Raw genomic sequence first — 25,756 nt, 5'->3', positions numbered from 1 at the left:
TGATGTTGGTGATGATGGTAATGATTGCTGTTGCAGGATGTTGTCGAATAATAATGCAGTGTGACGAAAATAAACAAAACAGTAAAGGAAACATGAAGAAAGGAAGAGAGTAAATCGACTTTAGATGAAAAGAAACAAAAAGTACAGATTGAGCGTTCGGCGGCTGAGGCTACAAGAACAGAAACCGAACATCCCACAATCAGTTCACCTACCTACTTTGCCCCTTTCTGCAGAGACAGAATCCACCGGCAAGGCAGCACAAGGCTTGGTTCTCTCTGGAGGTAGGCGTGTGGGTGGACGGCCTGGGCGACCGAGACAAGTGAATAGGCGCAGCATCATCTAGGCGGAGGAAGACAAACAGAGTCAAGGCACAGCACATCACAGCACAGCATCGCACAGCAGAGCTCTCGCTCCACACGGCCGGCAGCTCGAACCGGTGGCAGCCTTGCCATGTGCAGGGGCAGTGTTTAGGGACTGGATCTGGAGGGGAATAGGGAAAAGGGAAAAGGGGGACAACAAGAGTGGACAGATGCGGGACTCCTTTTTGGGCCAAGGCTGACTTTGGCCTGTCACGATCAAGCGCGCCTTCCTTGGAGACGGGTTCTCTTGGAGGCAAGTCCTGGCAGGCGCGAACGACAGGGAGAACAGACAGGCGGCAGGCCCGACTACCATCGCATCCCCGCTCTCCTGCTGTCTCCGTTGGTTTACTAGCGAAATCAGCGAAATATTTCCTAAAGACAAGGACAACATAACAAAGTTGGGACTGACCACACATCGTATTCTGGAAAACGCCCTGCGCTCGTGGGCGGCGTACCAGCAGACGATTGGCTGCCAAACAAAGGATCGGTCAAGGAAACGGCAAGCCAGGACGAAAACAGCCTTCTGTGGCTGTGTCAACGCGTGCTGTGTCAGTGGCAGTGGAAGCAGTTAGCGTGTTCTAGGCATTGGCGGTCATGTAAAGACCTGTTCAAGCGCCTGTTAACCGGATCGCCCCGCCAAGTTAGGCCTGTCCAATAGGGGACAGCTGCCGATCGCTGTTATTCGCCCCAGGCTGTCGGGGCATCTCCCCGGCTTTCACCAACACATCTACCCTTTCCAAAACACGTCTCGCTTGTCGATGCACAACACCCAACAAGACTGCTCCGATGGTCATGTCATAGTGTAATTTTACATATATTTAGACACGCTCGCGCTAGGCTCACTCTGACGTCGAAGCTTCTATCTCTATCCTGTATGCGAGCTGTCTATGCTCGCTGTCGTGTCCTCGCGTCCTGGCTCGACCGACCGCTTTCGGTATCGTTTCTGTCGTTTCCACTCTCGTCATCGGGCGCGCCTCGTCGCCGGCCGCCTACTCCGTACTGTGGTACAACCTACAGCCTGGGCTTCCCTGCCGCAAACTCGACCCGGTTCGTGCACGTCCCCACGCCCTCCAACGTCACCTCGACCACGTCGCCGTCCTTGAGCCACAGCTTGGGGCTCCGGCCCATGCCCACGCCCGACGGCGTGCCCGTAAAGATCAGGTCGCCCGGCTGCAGCGTGGTGCCGCGGCTCAAAAAGGCAATCGCCTGCCGGACATTGAAAATCATGTCGGACGTGCGGCTCGCCTGGACCGTCTGGCCGTTGAGCTTGGTCGAGATGGCGAGCGCCTGCGGGTCCAGGAGCGACGCCCGCACAATGCCGGGCCCCCACGGCGCCCACCCGTCGAAGCCCTTGCCCACGGACCACTGCCCACCGCCGCGCTTCAGCTGCCAGTCGCGGTGCGACACGTCGTTGCCGACGGCGTAGCCCAGCACCACGCTCAGCGCGTCGGCCTCGGGCACGTCCCGGCACCGCTGGCCAATCACGGCCACCAGCTCGCACTCGTAGTCGAGGCCCTCGCCCTCCTGGGCTACGGCGGGCACGGGGATCGCGTCGTGCGCGCCGCCCAGGCTCGTGGCCGGCTTGTAAAACAGCACCGGGTACGCCGGCAGCGCCATGCCGGACTCCTTGGCGTGCAGCGCGTAGTTGAGGCCCAGGCACCGCACCGTCCGCACGTCCTCGGGCGCCAGCGGCGACAGCAGCGTGCGCACCTCGGCCACCTCGTCCGTCACCGTGTGCTGGCCAAAGATGCTGCCGCGGACGATGCGCGCCTGTGTGGCCTGGGCGATGTCGACGACGCCGCGCGGGAGGAGGGCGTCGCCGTAGTAGATGCAGCCGTCTTTGGCGAGGAAGCGGATGAGGCGCTGGACGGTGTGCAATGCAGTTAGATGTGTGGACGGGCGTAGAGCAAGCGTCGACAGCTGAAGTAGGATGTAGAGCGGAAACTCACCGAAAAGGAAGCCATGGTGTCACTCGTGGCGCACGAAGTGAGAGTGAAGACACAGAGAAGACAGAGAGCAATCGCAAGGAAGAGGAGGGAAAGAAGAGAAAGGAAAGAGGAAAGAGAAAAAATAAGAGAGCTCAAGAGAACAACAGCAAAAAGAGAAGCATGCGGGCGGCACGGAAAGCTCTCTGACCTTTTGCTTCTCTTCTATTTCTTCCGTCGCAGCGAACCCCAGATCCACAGAACCAGAGATTCCGCCATCAGTTCGCTCCGCTCTGACACTTCCGTTTGCTAGCTAAGCTGGCTGGCGTCCTGGCCACCGAAAGTCCTATCCATGATCTATTGGTGTACTCCAGTATTTGGATGCGAGGTGCGGAGCAGATTGGAGTCTTGTCCAGCTGCCAAAGGCGCAAAAACTGCTCTAGCGATGGTCTCCCCCACCACCTCCGATACAGGCAAGAAGCGTGCTCGGATGACACCTTCCCCAAAGAACGGTACGTGGAGTAGACTGCGACAAAACGGCAAGTGCGACCGCGACCACATCGGGCCCACTTTCGTCATCGGCTCTTTTTGGCTGCGCCGAGTTTTCGAGTTGACAACCAAAAACCAAAATGCGACGCACTTCGTAAATCATAACGACAACCCCCTCGTCACTCCAACGCTTCACACAATCACGCATTGTGCCCCTCCCCCACAATGCGTCTCTCTGGTCTCCAGCGCGAGGTTCTCAGCCTCTACCGCCAGTGCCTGCGCGCCAGCCGACAAAAGCCCGAGGTGAGTGGAAACGATAAACGATTCGAGACGGACAAAGTGGGAGAAGCTCTGCAAAAAGTCCAGGATGGCGGACCGGCAAAATCCCGGTAACCCCATCCTAGGACTAGTTCCTTGCACTGTACTACCGCTTCTATTCACACCAAAATGAGAAACATTACCCAAAGAGGAAATCCAGAGGAAGAAATAAGGAAGAATCAAAGAAGAAAAGAAACAGCAAGGACAACCCAGGCTGTAAAGCAACATTACCTACATGGGGTTAGCCTGTTGGAGACAAGTCCTGTTCGTCGTATCGTTTGCATGACACTGCTAACACATCCGCCGCTCCCTCGCCAGGCATCCCGCGCCCACTTTGAAGCCTATGCCCGCTCCGAGTTTGCCAAGAACAAGGGATTGGGAAAGAAGGACTTTGCTGCGATTGAGTTTCTGTTGAGAAAGGGGAGGCGGCAGCTGGATGTCATGTCGTCGCCGGGCATTACAGATGTGCGCTGAGCGTATGTATGTGTACCTCAGGAATTGACGGTGATGGCATCCATGTCAGCCGTGGGAGCAGCCGACTATTATCAGCATCGATGGCGCCGTGCCAGTTGTGACGATGGCGATGCCAATACCCGACACAAGAATTGTACAAAATACTGTATTCTACTCTAACACTGACCGTCTTGAATAAAGAAATGTTATTACCTCAACCGCCTGGACGGTGGATCAGTAGACGGACCGATTGACGTCTGATGGCGGGTGAAGCAGACTGAGGACGGGACGGGACGGCGGATAATCAAGACTGGCCCCGGAGCTATTTGTGATCATGTTTAAAATAGATCGGAGACAAGTACGTAGTGTACTCGTACAAAAAAGACATTGATTGCATATTAAGACAGAAATTAAGGCAAAAGTATAATAACAAGTAAAGATGACATGAGAGGGAAGGAATTAAGGAATGAAAATGAATTTATGAACACACGGAAAGGCAACCTTTTCCACTTTTCCTGTACCAACCCCAACACCCCCTCCACCACACCTCCGGTTTCTCCATTCTCCACATCCCTAAATCCGCTCGACCTCGTTGAGGTGCAGCTCCTTCTCGACCTGTGTCAGGTCCATCTCCGGCACGGCCGCCTCGGGGCCGTCAATGACCTTGGCCAGCTCCTCGAGGGTGGGGCCGCGGGTCTCGACGTACATAAAGTAGACAAAGAGGAGCTCGAGGAAGATCCAGCAGGTGTAGATGAGGTAAAACTTCCACGAGTGGTCGTTGAAGTAGTCAAAGGCGACGGGGTTGGCGTAGACGTTGAGGGTCAGCGCGGCCTGGATGGTGTAGTTCATAATCATGAGGCCCTTGCCGCGCAGGCGGTAGGGCAAAATCTCAATGGCGTAGCCGACGAGCAGGCCGGACCAGGCGAGCGAGTAGAAGACGCCAAAGAGCCAGATGAAGAAGATCATGGCGTACGAGGCGCGTTGGAGGTGTTGGTCCTGGTAGAGGCCGGCCGTCAGGGTCCAGAAGACAAACGTGCCAAACATGCCGGCGGTGGAGGCCAGGAACATGGGCCGGCGGCCAATCTTGTCGACGAGCATGGCCATGCTGATGGAGACGACGAGGGCCAGCCCCGTCTGGCCGCCCGACAGGCCCAGCTTGGTGGTGGGGTCCGTGATGCCGGCAGTGTCGTACAGGATGCTCTGGTAGTTGCTGATGATGGCGTTGCCGGACCACTGCGAGAAGATGCCGAGCGAGATGAGCACGGCGAGGCGGTAGCGGTTGCCGCGCGTGCGGAAAAAGTCGAGGTACGTGCTGTTCTTCTTGCTGGCCATCTCGAGCCGGATCGTCTCCTTGATCTCGCGGTACTCAAACTGCACCGTCGGGTGGTTGGCGTCGCCGCTGCCGTGGTACTTTGCCAGGATCGCCAGCGCCTGCTCGTGCTTGTCCTTGGCCATGAGGAAACGCGGGCTCTCGGGCACCCAGTAGATGAAGAACAGCTGGATCACCGACGGCAGCCCCTGCAGCAGCGCCGGGATGCGCCACGAGCTGTTGTTGTTGAGGTAGTTGGTACCAAACGACACCCATGTCACGATGAGCGCGCCCACGTTCCACAGGCAGTTGTACACCGTCGTCAGGCGGCCGCGGTGCTGCGGGTGGCACAGCTCCGTGAGCAGCATGGGCGACGCGATCTGGGCCAGCGAGTTGCCAAAGCCCAGCAGCGCGCGCCCGCCCATGAACGTGCCCAGGTTCTGGCAGCTGCCCTGCAGCACGGCGCCGACAATCATAATGACGCAGCCGACGGCGATGGGCGGCTTGCGGCCCAGATTGTCGGTAAACAAGGGGACCAGCGGGATGGAGCACAAGCTGCCGATCTGGTAGAGCGCGCCGAGCAGGCCGAGCATCGAGCCCTGGGGGTTGCCAAAGAAATTTTTCCACGAGTCGAAGTTTTGGACCGAGTTGAAGAACATTCTACAGAGTCAGCAGGGGCAGCGGGAAGCCGGGAGAGAGAGAGAGAGAGAGAGAGAGAGGAGTGTCGACGTACCCCATCGTAACCTGTGGTGGCCGAGGCGACACACAAGACAATGGCATAAAAGTAGAGCTTGCGCAGACCCGGCTCGCGCTTCCAGTCGACCTTTTCAAACTGCGGGCCTTCTGCACCGCCCGATGCCGGGGCAACGGCGAGAGGCATGGTGGAAGCAGGCGGGGGGGGGGGGGGTAGAAAACGAACAACGTAAGAAAGAAACTAAAAGAGTGACGGGGACGATAAAGCAGAACGAGTGCAAAGAGTGAAACAGCGAAACAGTGAAACAGTGAGCGCAGTCCAAAAACGTGGACAGTCACTTTATGGCGGCAAGACCAGGCAAGTAAAGTAGAAACGAGACAAAAGAGAAAAGAGAAAACGGGTAGGCAAATGGCAATGGAGAGGAACGACTGCTGAGAGAGATATGTTTATATAAGACAGGGAAGGATGAGACGGGAGAGAGGATAGACAGTCATGCATGCTTCCCCAGAGCTATAGCAGGACAGCTATGGACTAGACTGTGTGCGCGTACAATAGACACAGCCGGCCACAGACACAGGCAGTAGATCCCATACGGCGGCCGGGCGGGCCGAACGTCAAGTCATCGAACAAATGTGGAACGGACTGGGCTGATGGGCGGACAGCACCCGTTTTGCGAAATCAGGCAAGACGAGACGGGAAAACGTGGCAAGAGGCACTGCGGCCAGGGACCGAAGAGGCTACTTTGATGCTGTCGATCATTGATTACGGAGTACTTCTTGCTGCTATTCTGTTATGCGCGGAACTGCTATGATCATCAATGGCATCTGGTCATGGGCGAGGATCAAAGGTAAGAAACGAAAGCAACCCCAAAAGGACACTTCCATTCCGCTTCAATGCATAGGCCGGACGCAATAATCACATCCACCGCAGAGCATACCCGGAAGCTACGGAATGGCGCGGATAACGAGGGACGGCGTGTCCAGAGCACGAAGAGGATGGCAGCAATACAGCTGACGGGAGCCAATAAACAGAGCCCAGAACACCAAACACTCAATCTACCAAGCGAACCTCGTAATCTCAAAGACGATGCATCAGAATGAAGAACAGGGGGGGACGAACGGGTGCAGAGTTGTGGAAATCAAAGCGACCCGGGCCAAGATTGAGACAATTTTATCGGGCGGGCCTTTTTTCGGTTTGTTTGTGGTTTGTATTGCAATAATAAATCGTGCCCAGGCTGATGGGATGTGATCACGGCAAGACACCCATTTCTGTGTCTTTCTGTTTTTTTTTGCTTTGATTACGAGTCTATAAGAGGTCTTCTATAAGAGACACGAAGGCATCAGGTGCAGAGGCATGAACGTCCAAGAATTCCTTGGCTTCGCGGACCGGGTGAAACGAAAGAGGATGTGGAGAGTTGTGGAGAGTGAGTGAGAAGGGTAAGAAATTGACAAAGAAAGAGTGGCAAGAAGGCGAGAAGAGAAAGAGTGAAAACGATAAACGGAAATCACTTCCTGTTGATGCTTCCTACGTTGGTTCCGGGTGGATCACAGTCTGTTTCTCGTCTATTCCTCGCAGCCGGCTGTGCATTCGTTATATTCCATCTACACCGTACATTATTCCATTTCAATGATACGACACGCCTCCTTCGTCCCCACGTGCAGCCAAGGCTCGCGTGCAGCTGCATGCAGGACTCATTATGCCTGATAGATTGGCTCTGGTTAATGGAAACGGAGATGCGAGCGGCTAGGAAAGTCAAAATAGCCGAGGACGGCCGAAAAAGGAACAAAAAAACAGAGGAGCAAAAGGAAAAAGAACAAAGGAGCCAAGAAATACTACCGTCGGATCTTGCAGCGGAATGAGATCTGCTGGTGGTGTGTGGCCAGGCCGTGCAACGGTTGAAGTCCTCCCACTTGGAAACACGTACGCACCGCGCTTTTAGGCAATTCTCTCCCGTCCATATATCGGCCCCCTGATCCCGCCGCCTGGGATAGGCTGACGACGGCGCAAGACGGCCTGAGGCTCTGGAGGTAGACGCAATCGGGCTGTTAACATGAGAAGCAATTAATGTAGGAGACTGGGACGTGGCTGTACAAATATGTTGGGTGTCTCGTAGTCCGATGTGTGATTGAAGATAATAAAAAGATAAAGATAAAAAGAAAAAGAAAAAGAAAAAAAAGAAAAAGAAAGAAAAGAAAAAGAAAGAAAAGAAAAAGAAACGCACTCCAGCTAAGCCACCATCAGACCATGGATCATCGGGATCCGTCACGTCGACACTGGCCCGTTTTGGGAGGCACAGTCTTCCTTTGGAGCGAGCAGTGGGCCAAGCCGAGAGACGGTGGGCTTCAGGACGCCGTATTGTGCCTTTTTTTTTTGTGCAGTTGTTCGTCTTTGCATTTTCTTTCTCACAAATTTCACCGTCCTTGGATCGTTTTGGTTGAAACAAGCATCCCTGCCAAGGTTTCAGACGGCAGTCGCGTGAAGGGCCGTGGCCGTGGTAAAATGTAAATGATCACCATTGTGTGGTGGACCGATGGGGATGTGCGGGAGGACAGCAAAAAGAAAATAAGGAAATAAAGGAAAATAAAGGAAAATAAGGAAAATAAAACAAAAAGAAAACTACCCAATCACCAACAACAGCCATCCCAGCCCTATTCTCGGACGAACGCTTTCACGTCCACGTCGACGTTGCCTTCATCGTTTCACGGTGATGCCTATGCGGCGTTGCGTGTAGTTTACGTCTTTACTTCTCTCGACCTGCCTAACTCGCATTCTGTTGCTATTGGAGTGCCATTGGGTTACAGTCTCTTTCATTACTTTGTGTCGACGGCTGGCAGCCGTGGAGCCACCTTTCTTCCATCTCTCCCAATGCGCGAGGCTGGCCGTTGCATGCAAGGGAAAATAGGCTAAACCAGGAACCAGTTGTCCGTCAGAAGAATTCGACACTGTCCAGACTATACCTTCACTGTCTTCAACGTCACTACCAACACCCCCCCACCTACTCTATGTGCTCGGCGTCACCCATCTTGCGCTCGACGTCGAGCTCCCGGTCAAACTTGTACGACGCAAAGTCGCGGGCGCGCAGGTTCTTGGCAAAGAGGACGTCGAGCTCCTCGTAGGTGCGGCCCTTGCACTCGGGCAGGCGGAAGTAGGACCAGACCAGGATGAGGAGGGCGAAGCCGGCGGCGAGGAAGCCCGACTTGCCCTTCCAGTTGCCCTCGGTGGAGCCGAGGACGTAGGGCGCGACGGTCGACGAGCAGATGACGCCGACGTTGTAGGTGTTGCGCGCGAGGGCGATGGTCTTGCTGCGCAGGCGCGTCGACGAGGTCTCGGCGACGATGATGAACGCCATGGGGCCGACGGTCAGCTGGTAGCAGGCGTACCACAAAAAGTAAAAGGCGGCGCCGGCGAAGCCGTAGCTGCGGGCGGAGCCGCCGCGGGCGTCCTGGGCGACGGACAGGAAGCCAATGACGAGCATGATGAGGCCCATGCAGAGGGCGCCGGCCATGAAGATGGGGCGGCGGCCGTGGCGGGCGGTGAGGAGGGTGGAGGCGAGGTTGCACAAAAAGTGCAGGCCGCCGAGGCCGACGGTGAGCTTGTAGGCGTCGGCCGCGGGCAGGCCGGCCTGCTCAAAGAAAAAGGTGGCGTAGGACGTGATGGCGAAGCCGACGAGGACCTGCGACAGCCAGGCGACGCAGCTGATCTCGGTGCGCCAGAGGTTGGTGCCACGGAAGCAGTCGAGCCACGCGGCGCCCTCGGTCATGGCGCGCTCGAGCTGCGTGGTCTCGACCATGAGCGCAACGGCGTTGCGGGCCGTGACGGCCATGTAGTCGCTGGCAGACGCAGATGTTCCCGGGGGGGCCGTCGTCAGGCGCCGCACCGACCGCTCGGCGTCGGCGAGGCGGCCCTGGCGCACGAGCCACCAGGGTGACTCGGGCGCAAAGACGACGAGCGGCACGATGACGACGGGAAAGGCCCACTGCACGGCAAAGGGGATGCGCCAGGCCCACTGGGTGGTGTTGCCGGTCAGGCCGTCGAGCACGCCGTACGAGATGAACTGGCCGATGCCCCAGCAGAGCACGACAAAGGTCTCGAGGTAGGCGCGCAGCACGACGGGCGTGACCTCGGAGGCGTAGGCCGTCGCCAGCGTCGTGTAGATGCCCCAGGACACGCCGCACAGCAGCTCGCCCACAAACAGCACGCCGACGGACGGCGCGAAGAAGGCGATGAAGATGCACGCCGTCAGCCAGGCCATGGCGCCCAGCAGCGTGCGCTTGTGGCCCCAGCGCTCCGTGCAGACGCCGTTGAGGGCGATGCCCACCAGGTTGCCCAGCGGGCTGGCCAGGCCGAGCGCCGTCTGCCACTTGGCCTGCACCTGGAAGCCCGTGGCCGAGTGCGGGACGGCGACGCCGAAGCGCTGCTGGAAGGCGGGGAAGCCAAAGAGCGTGCCGATGAGGGCCGTGTCGTAGCCGTCCATGATGACCACGAGCGACACGACGACGCTCCAGAAGCAGGCCTTGGGGTACTGGCGCAGGGCCCGCCCGAGGGTCATGCTGTGCTCGGCCTCTGTGGCGTCGCGGGCGTCGGCATTGAGGCCGGCCAGGCCGACCCAGGCGTTGGCGGCGTTGGCGGCGGCTGGGGGCGGCGGCGGGTTTTTGGTGTCTGTCATTTCCATGGTGGTTGCGATGCTGCTTGGTGGTACAAAGGCACAAAGCAAAGAAGACGAAAGCTGGGAAAGTTACCGATGGAGACAGGACAGAGGGAAATACGCCTCGACGTTTATCTACTTTTCAGAGACAACGGCCGAGTCGATTATCGAATGCCATCGTGCCGAGAGACTCGACATGTTCACTCACGAGAAGTGACAGGAACATTGTAGGGAAACAGGGAGAATACCCTCTCCATCGATACCGTCCACCCGGTTTGGTTGCACGACCCTCGTCGAGCAAACGACACATCGACTCTCGCTTGCGCTCGTCTACCACACCACCCCTGCTCAACCGGCTATATTCAAGTCAAATACGACGTGACGAGGCGGAGGTGAAATGTGAGGGGAAGTTGTGACAGGTTACGAGGGTCGAAGTTGTGAGATGCTCGCGTGCGTCGTTTTTTGTCGTTTTCCGGGCTAATCCACGAGGTTAATCCACGAATCGTAGGGCTGCATGTCGTGGCGACTGCGACGGTGCGCGAGGTACAAGAGGGTACATGGTGGAATGGTGAGGAGACGAGTGGAGGAACCCTCACTCTCCGCATGAGACGGAGCAGACGTGGTCATCGGTAGTTGTGTCCTTTCTTTTTTCTTTCTTTTCATAATTTTACTTTTTTCATTTCTTTCCTTTATTTGGTTTTTTACGTGGGTTGTCACTTGCTTTTTACCTTTGGCTGTCGTTTCCCTTTCCCATGCAGCGCTGGATTAGGATTCTTGTCATTCCTCTCTCCGCCGAATATAGCACCATCTGCCGGCTTGGCTGACGGTTCGTCATGTCTTGGCTTTCTTTCCTTCGATTCTGACCAGTGTTCGGCACATGCAGGGCATCGTACTTATGTCGTAGCTCCTCCCGACGTACATCCGTCTTGGCTCTTGGCACTTGGCACAAACTCAACAACGCACAGATCGTCCGTTTATAGTCCACAGTATACATTCGTACTACCATTTCGACCCCAACTTTATACCCAGAACTCTAGTCGACAACGCCCTCGGGCAGAATCGACACGTAGTCGAGCGGCGCCCGCTCGTTGCCGTCGGCATGGCCCACAATGGCCAGCGAATCGCCCGTTTTCAGTGCGACGCCGCGGAAGTAGACGCGCGTCGCCGAGTGGCCGTCGACAAACGCGGAAAAGTCGTGGCCCAGGCGGTCCTGCAGGTTGCCGGCCCACTGCCCGATCGGGCGGCTGTTGAGCAGTAGCTCGTACGTGGCGCGGCCAGCCGAGGTGTCGTAGTAGTTGACGGCCATGTCGTAGACGCCGTCGTCGACTGCGAGCGTCACGGTCACGGTGCCCGTGGCGGTCGACGGTGCTGTCTGCACGGCGCGTCCGTGGGACGCGGCCTCGGGCGGCGTGACATCGACTACCTCGTAGCCATCAAGGACGACGTTGGGCGACGGGGCGGCCAGGGGGATGCGATACATGTGGTTGTTGACGCGCCCGTGCGCGTCGTCGATGCCGCTCAGTGTCCGGTAGAAGCGGCAGACGGAGTCGCGCCAGACCAGCGCGTGGCCCGCCTGGTACGCCAGCTTGAAGGCGACGTGCGCAAACCGGGCGTCGTCGATCTTGCCGCGGAGCGCGGCCCAGCGCGCCGGAAACGTCTGCACGGTGGCGGCGCCGGCGTAGTGGGCGTCGTAAAAGTGCTGGATGACCGTCTTGCCGGAGCGCAGCACGTGTGTGTAGGGCACGTGGTGGAACCACAGCAGCAGGTCGTCGGGCGTCTGCCGCACGTCCTCGAAGACGGCCGCCACCGCGGCGTGGTACTGGCCGGCGTTGCCCGTGCCCGTGGCCACCGTCCGGTCCATGCCGATGCCCTGGCTGTCGGCGCGCGTCCACTGGCCCCAGCCGTTGCCGTCCTGCGACGCCGGTGACGGCCCGTAGTGCGTGTACAGGATGTCGCACAGCGTCTGCACGCCCAGGTTGCCCGAGTGTCCCTCGTAGGCTGGCCACGAGTCCATGAGCAGCGACGACACGGCGGCCACGACGGCCGCGTCGCCGGCTCCAAAGGTCAGGCGAATCCAGTCCTCGAGGATGTCGCGCGCGTCGTCCGCGGGCCGCCACGCCAGGCGGCCGTAGGCGTACAGGTTGGCCATGGCCAGGTAGTGGCCGAGCCACGTCGGGTCGCTGCCGACGTTGACGACGGCCGTGTAGCCCGTCGTGGCCCAGCCAAAAGGCGTCGTGTCCGGCGCGAGAAGGTCGCGCACGCGCGACGGCGCGCCGTCCACGCGCATGTCAAACGCCAGGATCTCCTGCCACTGCGGCGCCAGGTACACGGCGTGCGACTGCTGGCCCATGTACTCCTGCGCCACCATGAACTCGATCGCCGCCGGCGTCCTGCGCAGGCGCGCCAGCAGCGGCGACGGCGGCTCGCGCACCTGGAAGTCGATGGGCCCGAACTTGACCTGTACGACAACGTTGTCGGCAAAGGCGCCGTCGAGCGGCGCAAAAAAGTCCACCGCCGCGTTCGCCCGGTCGCTCGTGGGGTCTTCCTCGCGCAGGTGGTGGTCGTACACAAACGCGCGGTACAGCACCAGCCCGCCGTGTGGCTGCAGCGGCCGCGCCAGCACGTTGGCGCCCTCGGCCAGCGTGCGCCCGTAGCTCAGCGGGCCGGGCTGGCCCTCGGAGTTGGCCTTGATCGTGTAGCCCAGCAGGTCCGGCACGCGCCCGTAGACGCGCCGCGTCACGTCCGCCCAGAACGCCTCCACCCCGGCGTCCAGCGGGTCCGCCGTCGCCAGCCCGCCCAGCGTCCGCGGCGCGTCAAAGTTGAGCGCCAGTCCCACGCGCACGCCGTACGGCCGCATCGTGTCCGCCACCGCCTGCACCCCCGCCAGGTTCGCGTCCGTCAGCAGCGACGCATCCGCGTTCACATTGTTCACCACCACGCCGTTGAGGCCCACGGACGCCAGCAGCCGCGCGTACGCCCGCACGCGCGCCAGCGCCGCCGCCGTTTGCCGCACCTGCCCGTCGGCAAAAAACAGCGACCGCCCGCCGTACCCGCGCTCAATCGACCCGTCCATGTTGTCCCACTGGTTGACCCACCGGATCGGCGCGCTGGGGCGGCTGCCGAAGCCGAGGCCGAGGCCGGGCGACAGCGACAGCGTGCCCTGCGCGAGCCGCGAGAGATACGCAAACGCGCCGTACAGCACGCCGCGCTCGTCGTGGCCGAGCACGACGTGCTGCGCCGACGTCGACGCGCCCACCCAGTAGCCGTCCTCGTGCGAGAGAACCTCGGCCGCCGCCGCGTCCGCCGGTGCTGTGTGCCCGCCCTTCATGTACGCCTTGAGCGTGCCGATCACGAGCACAAGGCCGCCCGACGACGCGTTGGACAGCGGGACACTGCGGACGACCGTCACCGACTGCCCCAGAATCGTGCGGAACCCGTCCACAAGCTCGCGGCCCGCCACCGTGACCGGGCTCGTGTCGTCGCCATCGCCGAGAACCACCACCGTGTCCACTGCCGGACTGTTGGCCGCCGTCCGCGCCGCCGCCGGCAGCTCGCCGTACCGCAGCCACGCCGCCACGCCGTCTTCGTCGGGCGGTGACATGGGACGTGGTAGTGTGGTGCTTTGCAAAAACGTGTATGTCGTCCCGTACACAGAAGAGAGGGTGGGAATGTTGGCGGTCCGGAATGCCGCAGCCGTGTCTGTGTGTATGTGTGTCTGTTGTGTCTGTCTTTTGCTATTCGTTATTCTTATTTCTCATTTCTTATCCATTGTCGTTTCTTCGGTCGCCCTCCAGCCTCCCACGCATCCTGTTTTTCCGTCTCGTATGCCATTCTCCCGCCTATCCCTGCCTTTACTTCTTGCCTTACTGCCTCTGACCTTCCCCTCGCAAGCACTTTGTCTGTTTTGTCTGTTTTTCCCCGTTACAGTCGAGGAGAGGAGGTCAATAGAGACAAAGGGAAGACTAACGCAGCCTCTCGTCTTCCAGAATTTAGGCAAAATAGCCCCTGTCAACAGTAGCGCTGGTCGGCGTCAACGCTGTCCGTCATCCGTCCACCTTGCCAACGAAACGAGGACCTGGTTGGCGCGGAGGTACCTCTGTGTACATCGGCAGTTCCATTTGCTGAATCTCCACTTTACATGAATCACTAACCAAGACGGGGACTGGATTGTGGAGAGAGGACAATAGACTGGGGAATAAGAGTAAGAAAAGGAACGACAGCAAATGGCAAGAATAAGGAAAGCCATCAAGCGAGGCAGCGTCTTGAATAGCGATAGGGCTGGGGAGAGGACGGAAGAAGGACAACACGAGATTAGAAGGGACAATAAAAATGAATTTTCCTTGGTTGCTACGCACACAAATCGATTATACACGCCCGCTTTACATTGTCTCCAACAAATGCAGCGGAAACGACTTTGCCATGGCCTGGAAACCCGCCACGTTTGGATGTAAATAGTCGCCCGAGTCGTACGCCGGCAAAAGACGGCCGGCGCACGCAGGGTCCGGGTCTCGCAGCACCGCGTCAAAGTCCACCAGGCCGTCAAACAGCGCAGATGCGCCGCCGGCCGCCGCCGTCGACGACGCCCGGATCCATCCATTGACGCGCTGCCGTGTTCGCTCGCGCGCCGGCGAAGAGTACGGCTGTTTCTCCGACTCTTGTCGACCAGGCCCGCAAAACGGCGCGATCGTCGCGATAAACACCGCCAGGCCCGCCGCACGGCACCGCCAGGCCACCTCGACGAACGTGGCCATCAGCTGGTCGCCCACGTCGTGCTGTGCCGCCTCGTCCGTGTCTCCCCCTGCCGTCGTCCCAATGTCGTTGACGCCCGCAAACAAAAGGACGCCCGCCACGCCCGGCTGCGACAGCACGTCCCGGTCGAGCCGCGCCAGCAGCGCCGGCCCGCCCGTGCCCTCGCGCAGCACACAGTTGCCGCCGGCGGCTTGGTTCAACAGCGTGTACCGCGACGTCCACCCCTTGCCTTTTTCGCCGTCGTCGTCCTCCTCCTCCATTCGCTTCCACAAAAGATCCGGCCACCGGTCGTTGCCATTGTCGGTGCTGCACCGCCCGTCGGTAATGCTGTCGCCCACGAGAACCAGGGCTTTGCGGCCGCCGGCCGGCCCCGCAACACAGCACTCCTCCACGCCCGCCAGAAAGTACCAGTGCGCGACACTGCTTAGACTGTGGCCGCCGCCCAGCGACGCCGACGCCGTCTGGTCGCCGCCCTGGCACAGCCACGACTGCGTCCGGCTGCCCGGGTGCGTCGTGAGCGCAGGCGCGTCCGCGTCGGTGGCGACGTCAACGCCGTCTGCAAAGTAGAGGGTGATGGACAGCGTTTCGGTGGCGGGCCCGGACGTGGACATGGTCCTTGGCTTTCCTTGCTCTCCAAAAAGCACGTCCACGGGATCAGACAGCAGGAGACACCCAGCCGGAACCACGGCCGACCGCTGACCCGAAAACAGCACCGGCCGTACACGGTCGACGTCGACGAATCGCGAGCCAGACACGTGGGCCCCGTCGTCGTCGCCGTGGGCGGTGTCGCCTTTGCTGTCCACGTCTCTTTCATCGCCCCCGCCAGGCCGCCGCGGCACACCCACCGTCGCCGTCGTGATGTGTAGGTCGGATGCGCCAAACGTGTTGCTCAGTCGCAGCCGGAACCGCCGCGTCTGCAACTGGCTGCGCCCCCGGCTTGGGCACACGCTCGGGCCCTGCTTTGTCTCCTCCGCAAGAGGGGCTCGTCCCAGTATCCGCACAGTCTGCCGCAGCGTCGTGTCGGCAAATCGTGCATGGGCCGGCGGTGGCAGGTGGTCGGCCACCGCCCACGCCTTCTGCGGCATCGCTGTCCACACCGTAGTCCAGCCTGTCGGCATCGGCATCGGCATCGGCGTCGTCGTCGTCGTCGTCGTCGTCGTCGTCGCCATGTTGCAGAGTCTACGGTTTAAAGTCATTTGGTTCAGGGGTCCTGTGTTGTTCAACGTTGGAACCATATCGCGTCCCCAACACGTCGTGATTTGCTGTACAACTGGAGGTGTATGACTCCCCGGGTCCTGGTTCACATGGCATCGTACAATTACTGCCGGCTCCCCACCCCACCCCTCTCCCTCCCCGGCATTTCAATTTTTCAGTAAACTTTCATTTATCCTTGACCCTGGCTTCAGGTCAAGTGTCAAATGTTCGTCAGCCCTGTCACGGTTTACCTCTCTTTGTGGATCCATCTGCGACGCAGTTGTCGCTCAATCAATTTAACCGGCAACGGCGAGGAAACGGCGTGGTAAATGTGGGCCCCCAGCTAGCAAGTACATTACTTGTGTTTTCCAGCTACAGCTCACCTCTCTCGGGTTCAACTGTCTCGAGACTTGACGCTTGTTGTCTGCTTTATTAGGTACCATTCTTTGCGGCTCGTCTTCCATTATTCCACCTATAGCATGAAAGATCATAAATAAGCTGAAAAAAAAAAAAAAGAACAAAAACACCGGACCCAAAGACAAAAACACAATCTCCGCTCCCTAATACTCCTACCCCCGGCCAATGGCCAAATAATTCCTACTCTTAGTCAACTTCATGGCCTGAATGGACTAATTACCGCCACGTTATCCAACATTCTGCCGGCATACATTTTCGTCAACGAAACGTAGTTATCCATTTTTGGAAGGAGATGGGGGACAGAGCCCACCGACGGACCGGCCCGATATTGCGGGTCCTCTAGAGCTGCGAGATGTTCCGACCACGGGAACGTGGGTCGCTCTTGCCATGTCGCCTGTTTAAATCGCCAAGTCTGAGCAGACAAAGCGCGCAAAAAACAGTCAAAGGGACAAGTTGGTCTTTAAGGAGTTTATAACTGAAACAATAATTGGAAACAGGGTACAATGGATGAGATAAAAAGCAACGGGGGAAAGAAAGTACAACAACACAACAACACAGTAACATAGAAGCACATCAAATGAAAATAACTAAAGGGATCAATATAAAAAAGAAAAGAAGGAACAAACAGAAACAGACGGAAAACAAACGTAACGAAAAGAAAGAAGAAAAAAAAGGAAATAGCAGGAAACAACCGGAAGCAATGAAAGGAAAACAACTGCTGGAAAACAGCAAAACAACGGGAAACAGAAATAAGACAGAAAACGTCAAACCCAGCAATACGCCAATCCTAATCAAATCCCAGACGCCGAGGGAGGTGCACTTGCCGGCCACTTCTCGTAGTCAACTGCGGTAGCCTTCTTGCGCGGCTGCTTTGAAGGAGCGCCTCTTTTCACATTGCCGCGACGCGACTTTGTCCGTGTGTTTGCGGCTTTCGCCCCAGTCTTTGCTGTGTTGGTCGTCTCCGTGACTTTTGTTTTGGCCGTCTCTTCCGCTTTGGCCGTCTCGTCCGTCTCGTCCGTCTTCTTCGCAGCTTGTAGACGCTCCGATATGATGACACGCTGCTCCTCTAGCCACTCAAACAGCTCATTATGGCATTTGACATGGTGGTCGTGTCGGGCCTTAGCCCGCATCCGCCATGAGATGGCCGGATACGAGGGATAATTTTTTGCTCTATGCACGAGTCCCACGTGTATGTCCAAATGCATGGCCATGAATTCGAGCCAGTTTTGTAGGGCGTCCTGTTTGGTCACATCGAGCGACAGTGCCACGAGTTCGGCGGATTCTGTAAGGTTTCGCTCACGCAGATGTGTTTTGATTTCCTCGATATATTCGCGGAAACCACGCTCCGCCTCCCCAGGCCCAGGCAACACGTCGGGGTGATGGCGCTGAGAATACTGGAAATTTCCAAGTGAGTTCCAGTCAAAGAATTGGGCCCGCAGGGGCTGTCTGTCACGGTCCTTTCTCAAGTAATACTTGGCAGCCGGATTGGACTCATGGTAGCACCCCGGTGCATAGTCATAATGAAACAGGTACTTTTCGTCGACTGGGAGGCACGGCGGGCATCCGGCAGCCACAAGCTTGTCGCGAAATTGGTCCTCTTCGGCATGCATGGACCGCAGCTCGTCATCACTGACAGGGCTGGGCGGTTTGGCGTCTCCCAAGGTTAGATCATAAGTTGCTGGTGATGGGGTCGCCTCGATCTGACCGGGATCGTCAAACCGGCCTGAGCGATCCTGGTCGAATCGGTCACCAGCATCCGTGAGCTGTTGAAGTTTGTTGGTCAGGTCACCGGCGTCGGGAGCTTTGAGTAGTGCTTCTGCTTGTCTGTCAACGGGGTTGCCGACCGAGGGGGAAACAGTCAGCCGATGAATAAAACCATATACAAAGGGGGAGAACAAAGACGGAATCTATGGCCTGATGTGCATTTGTTTAATAAAACAAGTAACAGCTTACATTGCTTATGGAGAAGGGCAAGGCGCGTCTTTTCGTTGAATAGGTCATTGATGTCTATGTTAGGATCTGTGACCACGCTATGGCTGAGTTAGTGTTTTGAGGTATTTCCTCCCGTCTCTCTGTCTCTCTGTCTGTCTGTCAAGCCTGGGTATACACACGTTACTCCGTTTTGGATGGTAATTTTGCGTTCGGGATGTTTTTCTTTGTTGGGCATGATGGCTTTTGCTCCATGATCCTGGTGCGGTAACGAGTAAGGAAGAGACGTTGCCATTGTAGCTAAGGTTGTAGAGGAAAGCTGTGCTTGTTGAAAATCTTTTGTGCTGTGTGCTGTGTGCTATGTGTTGTGTTGTGTGGAGGGAGAAAAATAAAAATAATAAAACAGGAATGTAGATGAATTTGGTAAGGTGAAGTAGCTAAACCAATCGATGCACAGTCACAGGGGGATTGTCCGATGCTTTATATCCTGAAGGACGGAGGAAATAATGTCAGTGAGAAAGGCTGAGTTCTGTGAAGAAGTCTGTGAAGAGAAATGGAATAGATAGGGGACGTGAAGAGTGAAGGGAAAGGGAAGAGAGAGGAAGCAAGAAAGAAAGAGTAAGAAAGAAACAAAGAGGAAAAGCCTCGTTTAAAGAAGTAGACTAAGAAAGCAAATAAGGGCACAAAAATACTATATTTATAAAATTGTAAATATAAGCACAAGGAGGAGGAGAAGGAGGAGGAGAAGGGCGACGAGAAGGACGACGAGAAGGACGACGAGAAGGACGACGAGAAGGACGACGAGAAGGACGACGAGAAGGACGACGAGGAGAAGAAGGAGAAGGAGAAGAAGGACGGGGAGAAGGAGGACGGGGAGAAGGAGGACGGGGAGAAGGAGGACGGGGAGAAGGAGGACGGGGAGGAGAAGACGCACAAGATGGAAGATGGAAAAGGCGCTATCCGCAAACGGAAGAGCGGAACCGACTGTGTGAAAGAGCGGAAAAGTGTAAGCAAAATTGGAAAAGTCAAAAGTGAAAGAGCGGCAGAGTGAAAGAGTGAAAAAGCGAAAAAGCGACAGAGTGAAAGAGTGAAAGAGAGAAAGAGTGAAAAGCTACAGAGTGGAAAAGCGACAGAGTGAAATGACAGAGAAAGAGAAAGAGTGAAAAAGTGAAAGAGTGAAAGGAATGGGCGGAAAGGGGTAAGAGCGGACTACCCTTTGACCGCTAATATTGACTTTGCCAACATTGCCAGCAACGAGGCCAAATTCAGTCATTTTTTGGTCTATTTTGTGTGTTCGTCAACCATATATCTACCAAAGAACGTCACAAAATGAGATGGAAACCAAACAGCAAGGCCCACACAGAGCATGCCTGTGTCTCAGCTGCATGGCCCGCAGGCTCTGTGCCCACAATAAATGATACATGCATCCTTCCTGATTGGTCCTTCCGTTACATTTTGCTCTTCACTCCTTTCTGTCTATCTGTCGGTTCTATAAGTCGTACTGCATCTTGAAATCGATACATCGTAACCATTTTTCCCACCTTCCTACCCCTACATCATAAGTCTAGACGTGCCATATTGACGTGGCGTCCATCGTGCCCCCTGAACCTGCAATGAAGAAAGGGGAATGTCGCTGCGAGTGTCCACTTTGGAACGTCCATATGGAACGACCATGTTGGAACATCCACGGCATGGCCGACCGACACAGGCCAGCTCGCGTATGCCGCAGCACGAGCCTCTCCTGGCAATATTTTCCATTTTTCTTGTTTTCATGTCTTGCATGTTTTGTACGCTTTGCACCTTGTGCGTACTTTGAGTATATATTAATGGCCTTTCGTGGTCGTTGTTGGACACTCGGCATATTCCCTATTGAACCATCATCACCTTCATCAGCCTCATCAACATCATCAACCTCGTCATCTTCAACTTCAACTTCTCTGTGCGTTTTTCCTGTTATCTGCTTCCTTTCCAGTCATGCCTCGTCTTGCTCCTCCCACGGTTGAACCCGACATCTTTGCACGGATTATCGACAAGGGTGGACATGCCCTACATGCCATGCGGTACGGGCCAAACGAGGCAATCTTGGTTGGCCAACAGAGCAGCACGTATTATAGCAGCAGAGACAAGTCGGACCAGCTGGAGCTCCGTTTCAGCCGAGGCTTAACAAAGCCCAAAGAAAAAGAATGGCTGTTTGGCACACTGGGCGGCCAGTCAGACGTCTTTGTCTTTTCCCTGGCCGGCACCACGGACGCCAGCAAAACGCGCACGATGCGCTCGCGTGTTTGCCGACAGCAGCACTTTGGCCTGTTCATTACGCCGGATCTGCGCATCCACGTCCGCTACTTGGACATGGGTTGCACCATCGGTCGCACCCACACGGATCACAAAACGAACAACAGCAATGTCTCGTGGCACCATGCGCGCAAGATTGGCGAGACGGCGGTTGTGTACCGGGGGCCGTTCGAGGAGCAGCTGTGGGAAACGGTTGACATCCGTGTGAAGGATGCCAAGATGAACTGGACAGCGACATTCGAGATACAGTTTCCGAACCACGATGACGATATGGCGTCGGACGCGTATCTGGCCAATCTTCAAGCTTGGGCCAAGACGCCTGTCATCACAAGAATGACCGCCGTCGCGTCCATGGCCGGCACGTCGGTGCTGCAGACGAACCGCGACAGCGATCGCGTCTACAGCCGGCAGCTTGACGCGGGCGCTTTTGGGCAAGTGCAACTCTGGATGGATCTCGATACGGGCGACATCGGGGCGCTGAAGCAGCTCAAGGACGGCCTGAGCGACAGCGCGTTATGGGACTTTCAGCAAGAAATTCAATTTATGAGCAGATTCGACCATGTACGTTTTACGTTTCTTGTCCCTCTCTTCTCTTTTCTCTTTTCTCTTTTCTCTTTTCTCTTTTCTCTTTTCTCTTATCTCTTTTGTCTCATTTCCCTTTGTCCACCTATGCTTTTTTTCTTTGCTAATATGCCCACGACGTTCTCCTTTCGCCTCTCTCTCTTCTCGCTCGCAGGAACATGTCATCAAAGTGATTGATTTTCAACAAAAACCCGTGGCACGCGTCTTGATGCCATACTACTCTCTCGGAAATATTGGCAGGTACCGCCTCCGTCAGGACCAGTGCATTAAGGCCTTGGAGCAGCTGTTGCAGACCCTCGACTACCTTCACGACGTGCATCACATCGCCCATCGTGACCTCAAGCCGCAAAACATCTTGGTCGCCAGCCTCGATCCCATCCACATTGTCCTGTCTGATTTTGGGCTGTCCAAAGAGGCGCACTCCCAGAAATTGATGCACTCCTGGGCCGGCACCGACAGGTACATGGCTCCCGAAATGTTTTCGACGACTGACGGCTACGACTTTCGCGCGGACGTCTGGTCTGCCGGCGTCATACTTCTGGAGTGGGCGCACGGCCTACCCGCCTTCAACGTGCCTTTCACACGCGGAACGGCAAAGGAGTGGACCGCCCAGTGGACGCAGATGGTCGTCGATGTCGTTGTCATGCACCGTGGCATCATGGACATTGGCATTTTCAAGCTTCTCAGCCTCATGCTGGTCATAGAACCGGGTACGCGCCGCACTGCCGGGCAGTGCTTGGATTTTGGTGTTTCACACGGTCTCTTCTCCCAGCCGTCGCAGGCCGCTGCCGCGGCCGCTTCTGCCAACACGGGCAGCGTCGGCCCTGGCCATTCCGGCCATCATGGCCTTCTGGCGTTCCTGGCCTCGCTCATGACACGGTCAATTCTACGGTGTCTGGGTCCTCAGCATCCGTATCAACTGGTTCGTCATTCCCAGACTTGGCATCTGCTGGACTTGTGTCGGCAGGATCTGCGTCCGCACATCTCTCGAGTGCTGTCCAGGTTCACCAGTCGTCGCTCTTGGACAAAGTCATTTCCGGCGGCATCAGCAATAAGTCCCGGTCGCGGTGTATGCGGCAAAGTGCGTCGAACTACGAAAGCGAAAAATGGTCCAACATATCTCTTGGCAGCAAGGAAACATGATCAGATGGAGGATGATTGGATGGTTGTAGGTGGACCGCTGCGAGTAGGTGGTGTCCAGATTGCCAGACCTTCCCCCCCCCTGTTTTTGCCTTTGTCTCTTTTAACTGTCTTTGTTTTTGTGCATCTTTGTTTTTCCTTGAGTTTAATTCTTGACCAGTTTGCATGTTGTTTGCCTCTGTTTCCGTTTTCGTCATTCACTTTCTCTCGTCGTCACCAACATCTCGATTTCCCATTCTCCCGCCACTCATACTTCTAAATACGTAGCTTTACAAAGGAAACTGGAAGCCACCGTCGTTTCAGCTTTCTGCCGGCCAAACTCGCAGCGACATACTCAATGTCAACAAACGCTCGGACCAGCAACAACACGGACAGAATATTCTGTACGAAATACATGTACGTGTATGTTTCGCATGCCCCATGCACCATTAAAAAAGCCATATTCTGATCATTAAGGAGTTAATCCACGTGGTCTGATTTCACTGCTTAACATAGAGCGGCCTTGGAGTCACCGTCTGCTTTGCGTCTCCCTGTGGATCGATCTGATCGGCAGACATCGGCGCTAACTGTTACTAAACCAGGCAATTGGGTCCAGTCTGCTGCATGGTTCTCATATCAACCGGCAAGGCCATCTATCTACGAGGCGACAATCAATGTGCCCTGCCGCCGAAAAGACACGCCGCTGAACAAGGTCACCGTTTCGACCGGAAACCCTGTTTCTGGTACTGGTCGAGCAGGTCGCCGGTATGGAGGTAGATCCGCGATGTTTGCTTTTAAGTCTTGTTTGCGTGAGTGTTGGATGTTGGTTTCCATTGTCAGTTTGGTCATCTCTGCTGTTTCAGTTGAATATTTAATTGTATCTAGTTGTACGTATGTGGCATCCCCATCCTCGCCGTGGCGGGTGGCGTGAAAGTAAATCAAAAGTCACAGTGTGTTGAGAACTGAGTGAACAAAATGAATACAAGAAAATTACGACCGAGCCGGGCAACGGATTACCGAAAGACTTTCCTTTTTTTTTTTTTTCTATTTTTAACCCCGTCACCGTGTCTTTACCGCATCTTCGCGTGTTCGTGGGTGCCAAAGAAGGCCACGCCCGCCCTAAGCTGGCGCGAACTTCTGCCGGGATGCGCCCATCCGCAGCGCTTCTCGGGGCTCAAACTACCCATGCTCACTGCAAACATCACCGCAACTGACCCTCTGAACACCAGCGGAGTTCCGTCTCCATCTGCACAAGGGAGGCCGAAGGAAAGGGGCGATGCAGGAAGACGAACAGGCGAAGAGGAGACACAACAAAACAGCGAGACGACGCGGAGCGTTTGTGGCGCACGCAACAAGGCCGGAGCGGACGAGAACAGACGCTATCGTGGCAGGTCGTTTGCTTGTCGGTTCATGCATGTTTTTGTCGTCAAACAACCCCAGGTATTTGTCGCCTTTCACACCTTCCTTCTCTGTACACCATCTCTTTCCTCGCCTGCCTCTTCGCTATTGACGTTTGCAAACAGCCCCAAAATGGTTACTTGCCACACAAAGGCACAAAGACACAACAATAACAGTCTTCTTCTTCACCCTCAGACTCAACACCATCCATCCGAGCAAACAATGCCATACATTGCAGCGCTGACAGTCGAGCAGCATGCCACCGGCTTTGGCTTCGGCACACCGTCGCCACGGCTGTTGTGGCGCTTTATCTTGGCCGAGAAAGAGAAGGAGGTGGCTGAAGACGACTGCGACTGCGACTGCGACTGCGACTGGGCACAGTCAGCCTACGACGTTGAAGTGCAGCGTCAGGCCGAATCTGCAGTATGAGCACCTGGGCTGGAGGGGCGACCTCCAGCTTCCTTTACAACACGGCCGGCATGCGGCACGCTGAGCGCCGAGCAGCTGCTGGACACCTCCGACGGCGTGACCCCCCCCCCCCCCCCTCCCCGGTTGTGTCCAACATTCTGCAGACGCTGTGGCCACACCTGCCGCTGGCCGTTTGGGACGATGTGGCCGTCCTGACGCCCTGGGACCGCTACCGCGCCTTTGGCGATGTCGCGTTCTTGTCCCGCCAGTACGAGAGCATGGTCGCCTGGATCGACCGCGGCGTGCCCCGCGGCGCCGACGGTCTCTGGCTATCGACACAGCCGCCAGCTTGGCGACTGGCTCGACCCGACCACACCGCTCGACAAGCCCCAGGACACGCGCTCCAGCGGCGCCCTTGTGGCTGGTGCGCACCTTGTGCGCGTCAGGGCGCCACCACCATCTGGGGGCGCTGGGACAACATTCTGTCCGACGGCAGCATCGACCCGGGTGTGACGACGAGCTTCAACCAAGACTCCCTGGGGCTCCGTCATCCACTGGCTGCACGAGAGCGTCGCCGGTGTGCGCTGCGTGCGTCCTGGCTGGCGCACCTTTGCCGTCAGCCCCACCCCGGGCGGCACCACTTTGAGAGCACTTGGAGCAACCTGACGGCGTGGCCGCCGGCGCCGATCAGGGGACAATTTGATTCAGACGATGGGAGGACACGATTGCGTAGGGCGGAGGAGGCACGCAAGGCAAACAACATCGGTTTTGCTGCCCGAATTGCCCGAATAATCCGTCGGGAGTAAGTATGACACACCCGTCCACCGTTTCAGAGAAGGAATGCGTAGTCAGACTATATAAATTGGGCTGACTTTTGCCATTGGATGCAGAGGTCAGCCAGGATTTTGTATTTTAGTATGCGACGCAAGCCAAGGAAAAGCGTGAGATAAGATGCAACGCAACGCATAACATGCGTAGGCAGGACTTGGAAATGTTGTGCTCCGTAGTAAATACGAAATCCGAGAGAATTCGCACTAGCAAAACGGTATGTTGCAAAACAACATACGTTGTCAATCGTCAGTGTCTTCAATACGACGTCTTGAGGCTGCTGTATTCTGTCTGCCGGACATAACAGCCTCGTCTGTCCTGGCGCCTCTGCCCGGAATCTCGGAATTGAACGAGTCATGCCTGTTGGACTTGGGCGGTATTGGTCAGTGCAGCGAAGGAGCAGTTATGCTTTCCCGCATAACGGCGACATGTGCTTCTTGTTAATCTCTCGGCGACTTTTGAAAGGAAGAGGAAAATAATTAAAACAGAAAATAGACAACAGAAAAACACTAGCGCTTGTTAGCGCCTGTCTGGTAAGATACGCTTCTTGGCACCTGTCAGCCAAAATACAGCGCCCGTGACTCCGAGCCGCCCATACATGTACGCTGGACGGATGAATCCCGACCGCTAATCCTTCGGGGCACGACT

At 56.6% G+C, this 25,756-nt stretch overlaps 11 protein-coding genes across 11 annotated transcripts; 5 read left to right on the top strand and 6 right to left on the bottom strand.

The window, feature by feature from the left end:
• Positions 1 to 1,370: 1,370 nt before the first annotated feature.
• SPSK_00158 (uncharacterized protein) lies at positions 1,371 to 2,323 on the bottom strand (the record flags this gene model as incomplete). Its single annotated transcript, XM_016727138.1, has 2 exons — positions 1,371 to 2,222; positions 2,309 to 2,323. 2 exons carry the CDS (start codon positions 2,321 to 2,323, stop codon positions 1,371 to 1,373), a joined length of 867 nt encoding a protein of 288 aa, XP_016586404.1.
• Positions 2,324 to 3,220: 897 nt separating this feature from the next.
• Positions 3,221 to 3,565, top strand: SPSK_00189 (uncharacterized protein; the record flags this gene model as incomplete). The annotated part of the gene is made up of 1 exon (XM_016727169.1): positions 3,221 to 3,565. The coding sequence occupies one exon, from the start codon at positions 3,221 to 3,223 to the stop codon at positions 3,563 to 3,565; it is 345 nt and encodes a 114-aa protein (XP_016586403.1).
• Positions 3,566 to 4,117: 552 nt separating this feature from the next.
• SPSK_00120 (uncharacterized protein) lies at positions 4,118 to 5,733 on the bottom strand (the record flags this gene model as incomplete). The annotated part of the gene is made up of 2 exons (XM_016727100.1): positions 4,118 to 5,452; positions 5,587 to 5,733. 2 exons carry the CDS (start codon positions 5,731 to 5,733, stop codon positions 4,118 to 4,120), a joined length of 1,482 nt encoding a protein of 493 aa, XP_016586402.1.
• A 2,809-nt stretch (positions 5,734 to 8,542) lies between these two features.
• Positions 8,543 to 10,219, bottom strand: SPSK_00115 (MFS transporter, SP family, general alpha glucoside:H+ symporter; the record flags this gene model as incomplete). Its single annotated transcript, XM_016727095.1, has 1 exon — positions 8,543 to 10,219. The coding sequence occupies one exon, from the start codon at positions 10,217 to 10,219 to the stop codon at positions 8,543 to 8,545; it is 1,677 nt and encodes a 558-aa protein (XP_016586401.1).
• Positions 10,220 to 11,225: 1,006 nt separating this feature from the next.
• On the bottom strand, positions 11,226 to 13,793 carry SPSK_00083 (alpha-glucuronidase; the record flags this gene model as incomplete). Its single annotated transcript, XM_016727063.1, has 1 exon — positions 11,226 to 13,793. One exon carries the CDS (start codon positions 13,791 to 13,793, stop codon positions 11,226 to 11,228), a length of 2,568 nt encoding a protein of 855 aa, XP_016586400.1.
• Positions 13,794 to 14,571: 778 nt separating this feature from the next.
• On the bottom strand, positions 14,572 to 16,110 carry SPSK_00124 (extracellular GDSL-like lipase/acylhydrolase; the record flags this gene model as incomplete). The annotated part of the gene is made up of 1 exon (XM_016727104.1): positions 14,572 to 16,110. The coding sequence occupies one exon, from the start codon at positions 16,108 to 16,110 to the stop codon at positions 14,572 to 14,574; it is 1,539 nt and encodes a 512-aa protein (XP_016586399.1).
• A 1,233-nt stretch (positions 16,111 to 17,343) lies between these two features.
• On the bottom strand, positions 17,344 to 18,776 carry SPSK_00129 (uncharacterized protein; the record flags this gene model as incomplete). Its single annotated transcript, XM_016727109.1, has 2 exons — positions 17,344 to 18,376; positions 18,664 to 18,776. 2 exons carry the CDS (start codon positions 18,774 to 18,776, stop codon positions 17,344 to 17,346), a joined length of 1,146 nt encoding a protein of 381 aa, XP_016586398.1.
• A 211-nt stretch (positions 18,777 to 18,987) lies between these two features.
• On the top strand, positions 18,988 to 19,532 carry SPSK_00184 (uncharacterized protein; the record flags this gene model as incomplete). Its single annotated transcript, XM_016727164.1, has 2 exons — positions 18,988 to 18,993; positions 19,200 to 19,532. The coding sequence occupies 2 exons, from the start codon at positions 18,988 to 18,990 to the stop codon at positions 19,530 to 19,532; spliced, it is 339 nt and encodes a 112-aa protein (XP_016586397.1).
• A 923-nt stretch (positions 19,533 to 20,455) lies between these two features.
• Positions 20,456 to 22,498, top strand: SPSK_00098 (uncharacterized protein; the record flags this gene model as incomplete). The annotated part of the gene is made up of 3 exons (XM_016727078.1): positions 20,456 to 21,334; positions 21,510 to 22,277; positions 22,358 to 22,498. The coding sequence occupies 3 exons, from the start codon at positions 20,456 to 20,458 to the stop codon at positions 22,496 to 22,498; spliced, it is 1,788 nt and encodes a 595-aa protein (XP_016586396.1).
• A 1,161-nt stretch (positions 22,499 to 23,659) lies between these two features.
• SPSK_00176 (uncharacterized protein) lies at positions 23,660 to 24,301 on the top strand (the record flags this gene model as incomplete). Its single annotated transcript, XM_016727156.1, has 1 exon — positions 23,660 to 24,301. One exon carries the CDS (start codon positions 23,660 to 23,662, stop codon positions 24,299 to 24,301), a length of 642 nt encoding a protein of 213 aa, XP_016586395.1.
• A 50-nt stretch (positions 24,302 to 24,351) lies between these two features.
• SPSK_00168 (uncharacterized protein) lies at positions 24,352 to 25,086 on the top strand (the record flags this gene model as incomplete). The annotated part of the gene is made up of 1 exon (XM_016727148.1): positions 24,352 to 25,086. The coding sequence occupies one exon, from the start codon at positions 24,352 to 24,354 to the stop codon at positions 25,084 to 25,086; it is 735 nt and encodes a 244-aa protein (XP_016586394.1).
• Positions 25,087 to 25,756: the final 670 nt, after the last annotated feature.

Source organism: Sporothrix schenckii, assembly GCF_000961545.1.
Source record: "Sporothrix schenckii 1099-18 chromosome Unknown Cont46, whole genome shotgun sequence".
Taxonomy (NCBI): Eukaryota; Fungi; Ascomycota; class Sordariomycetes; order Ophiostomatales; family Ophiostomataceae; genus Sporothrix; species Sporothrix schenckii.
Note: the sequence above shows the minus strand (reverse complement) of the source record. Positions and strands in the feature narration are given on the sequence as shown.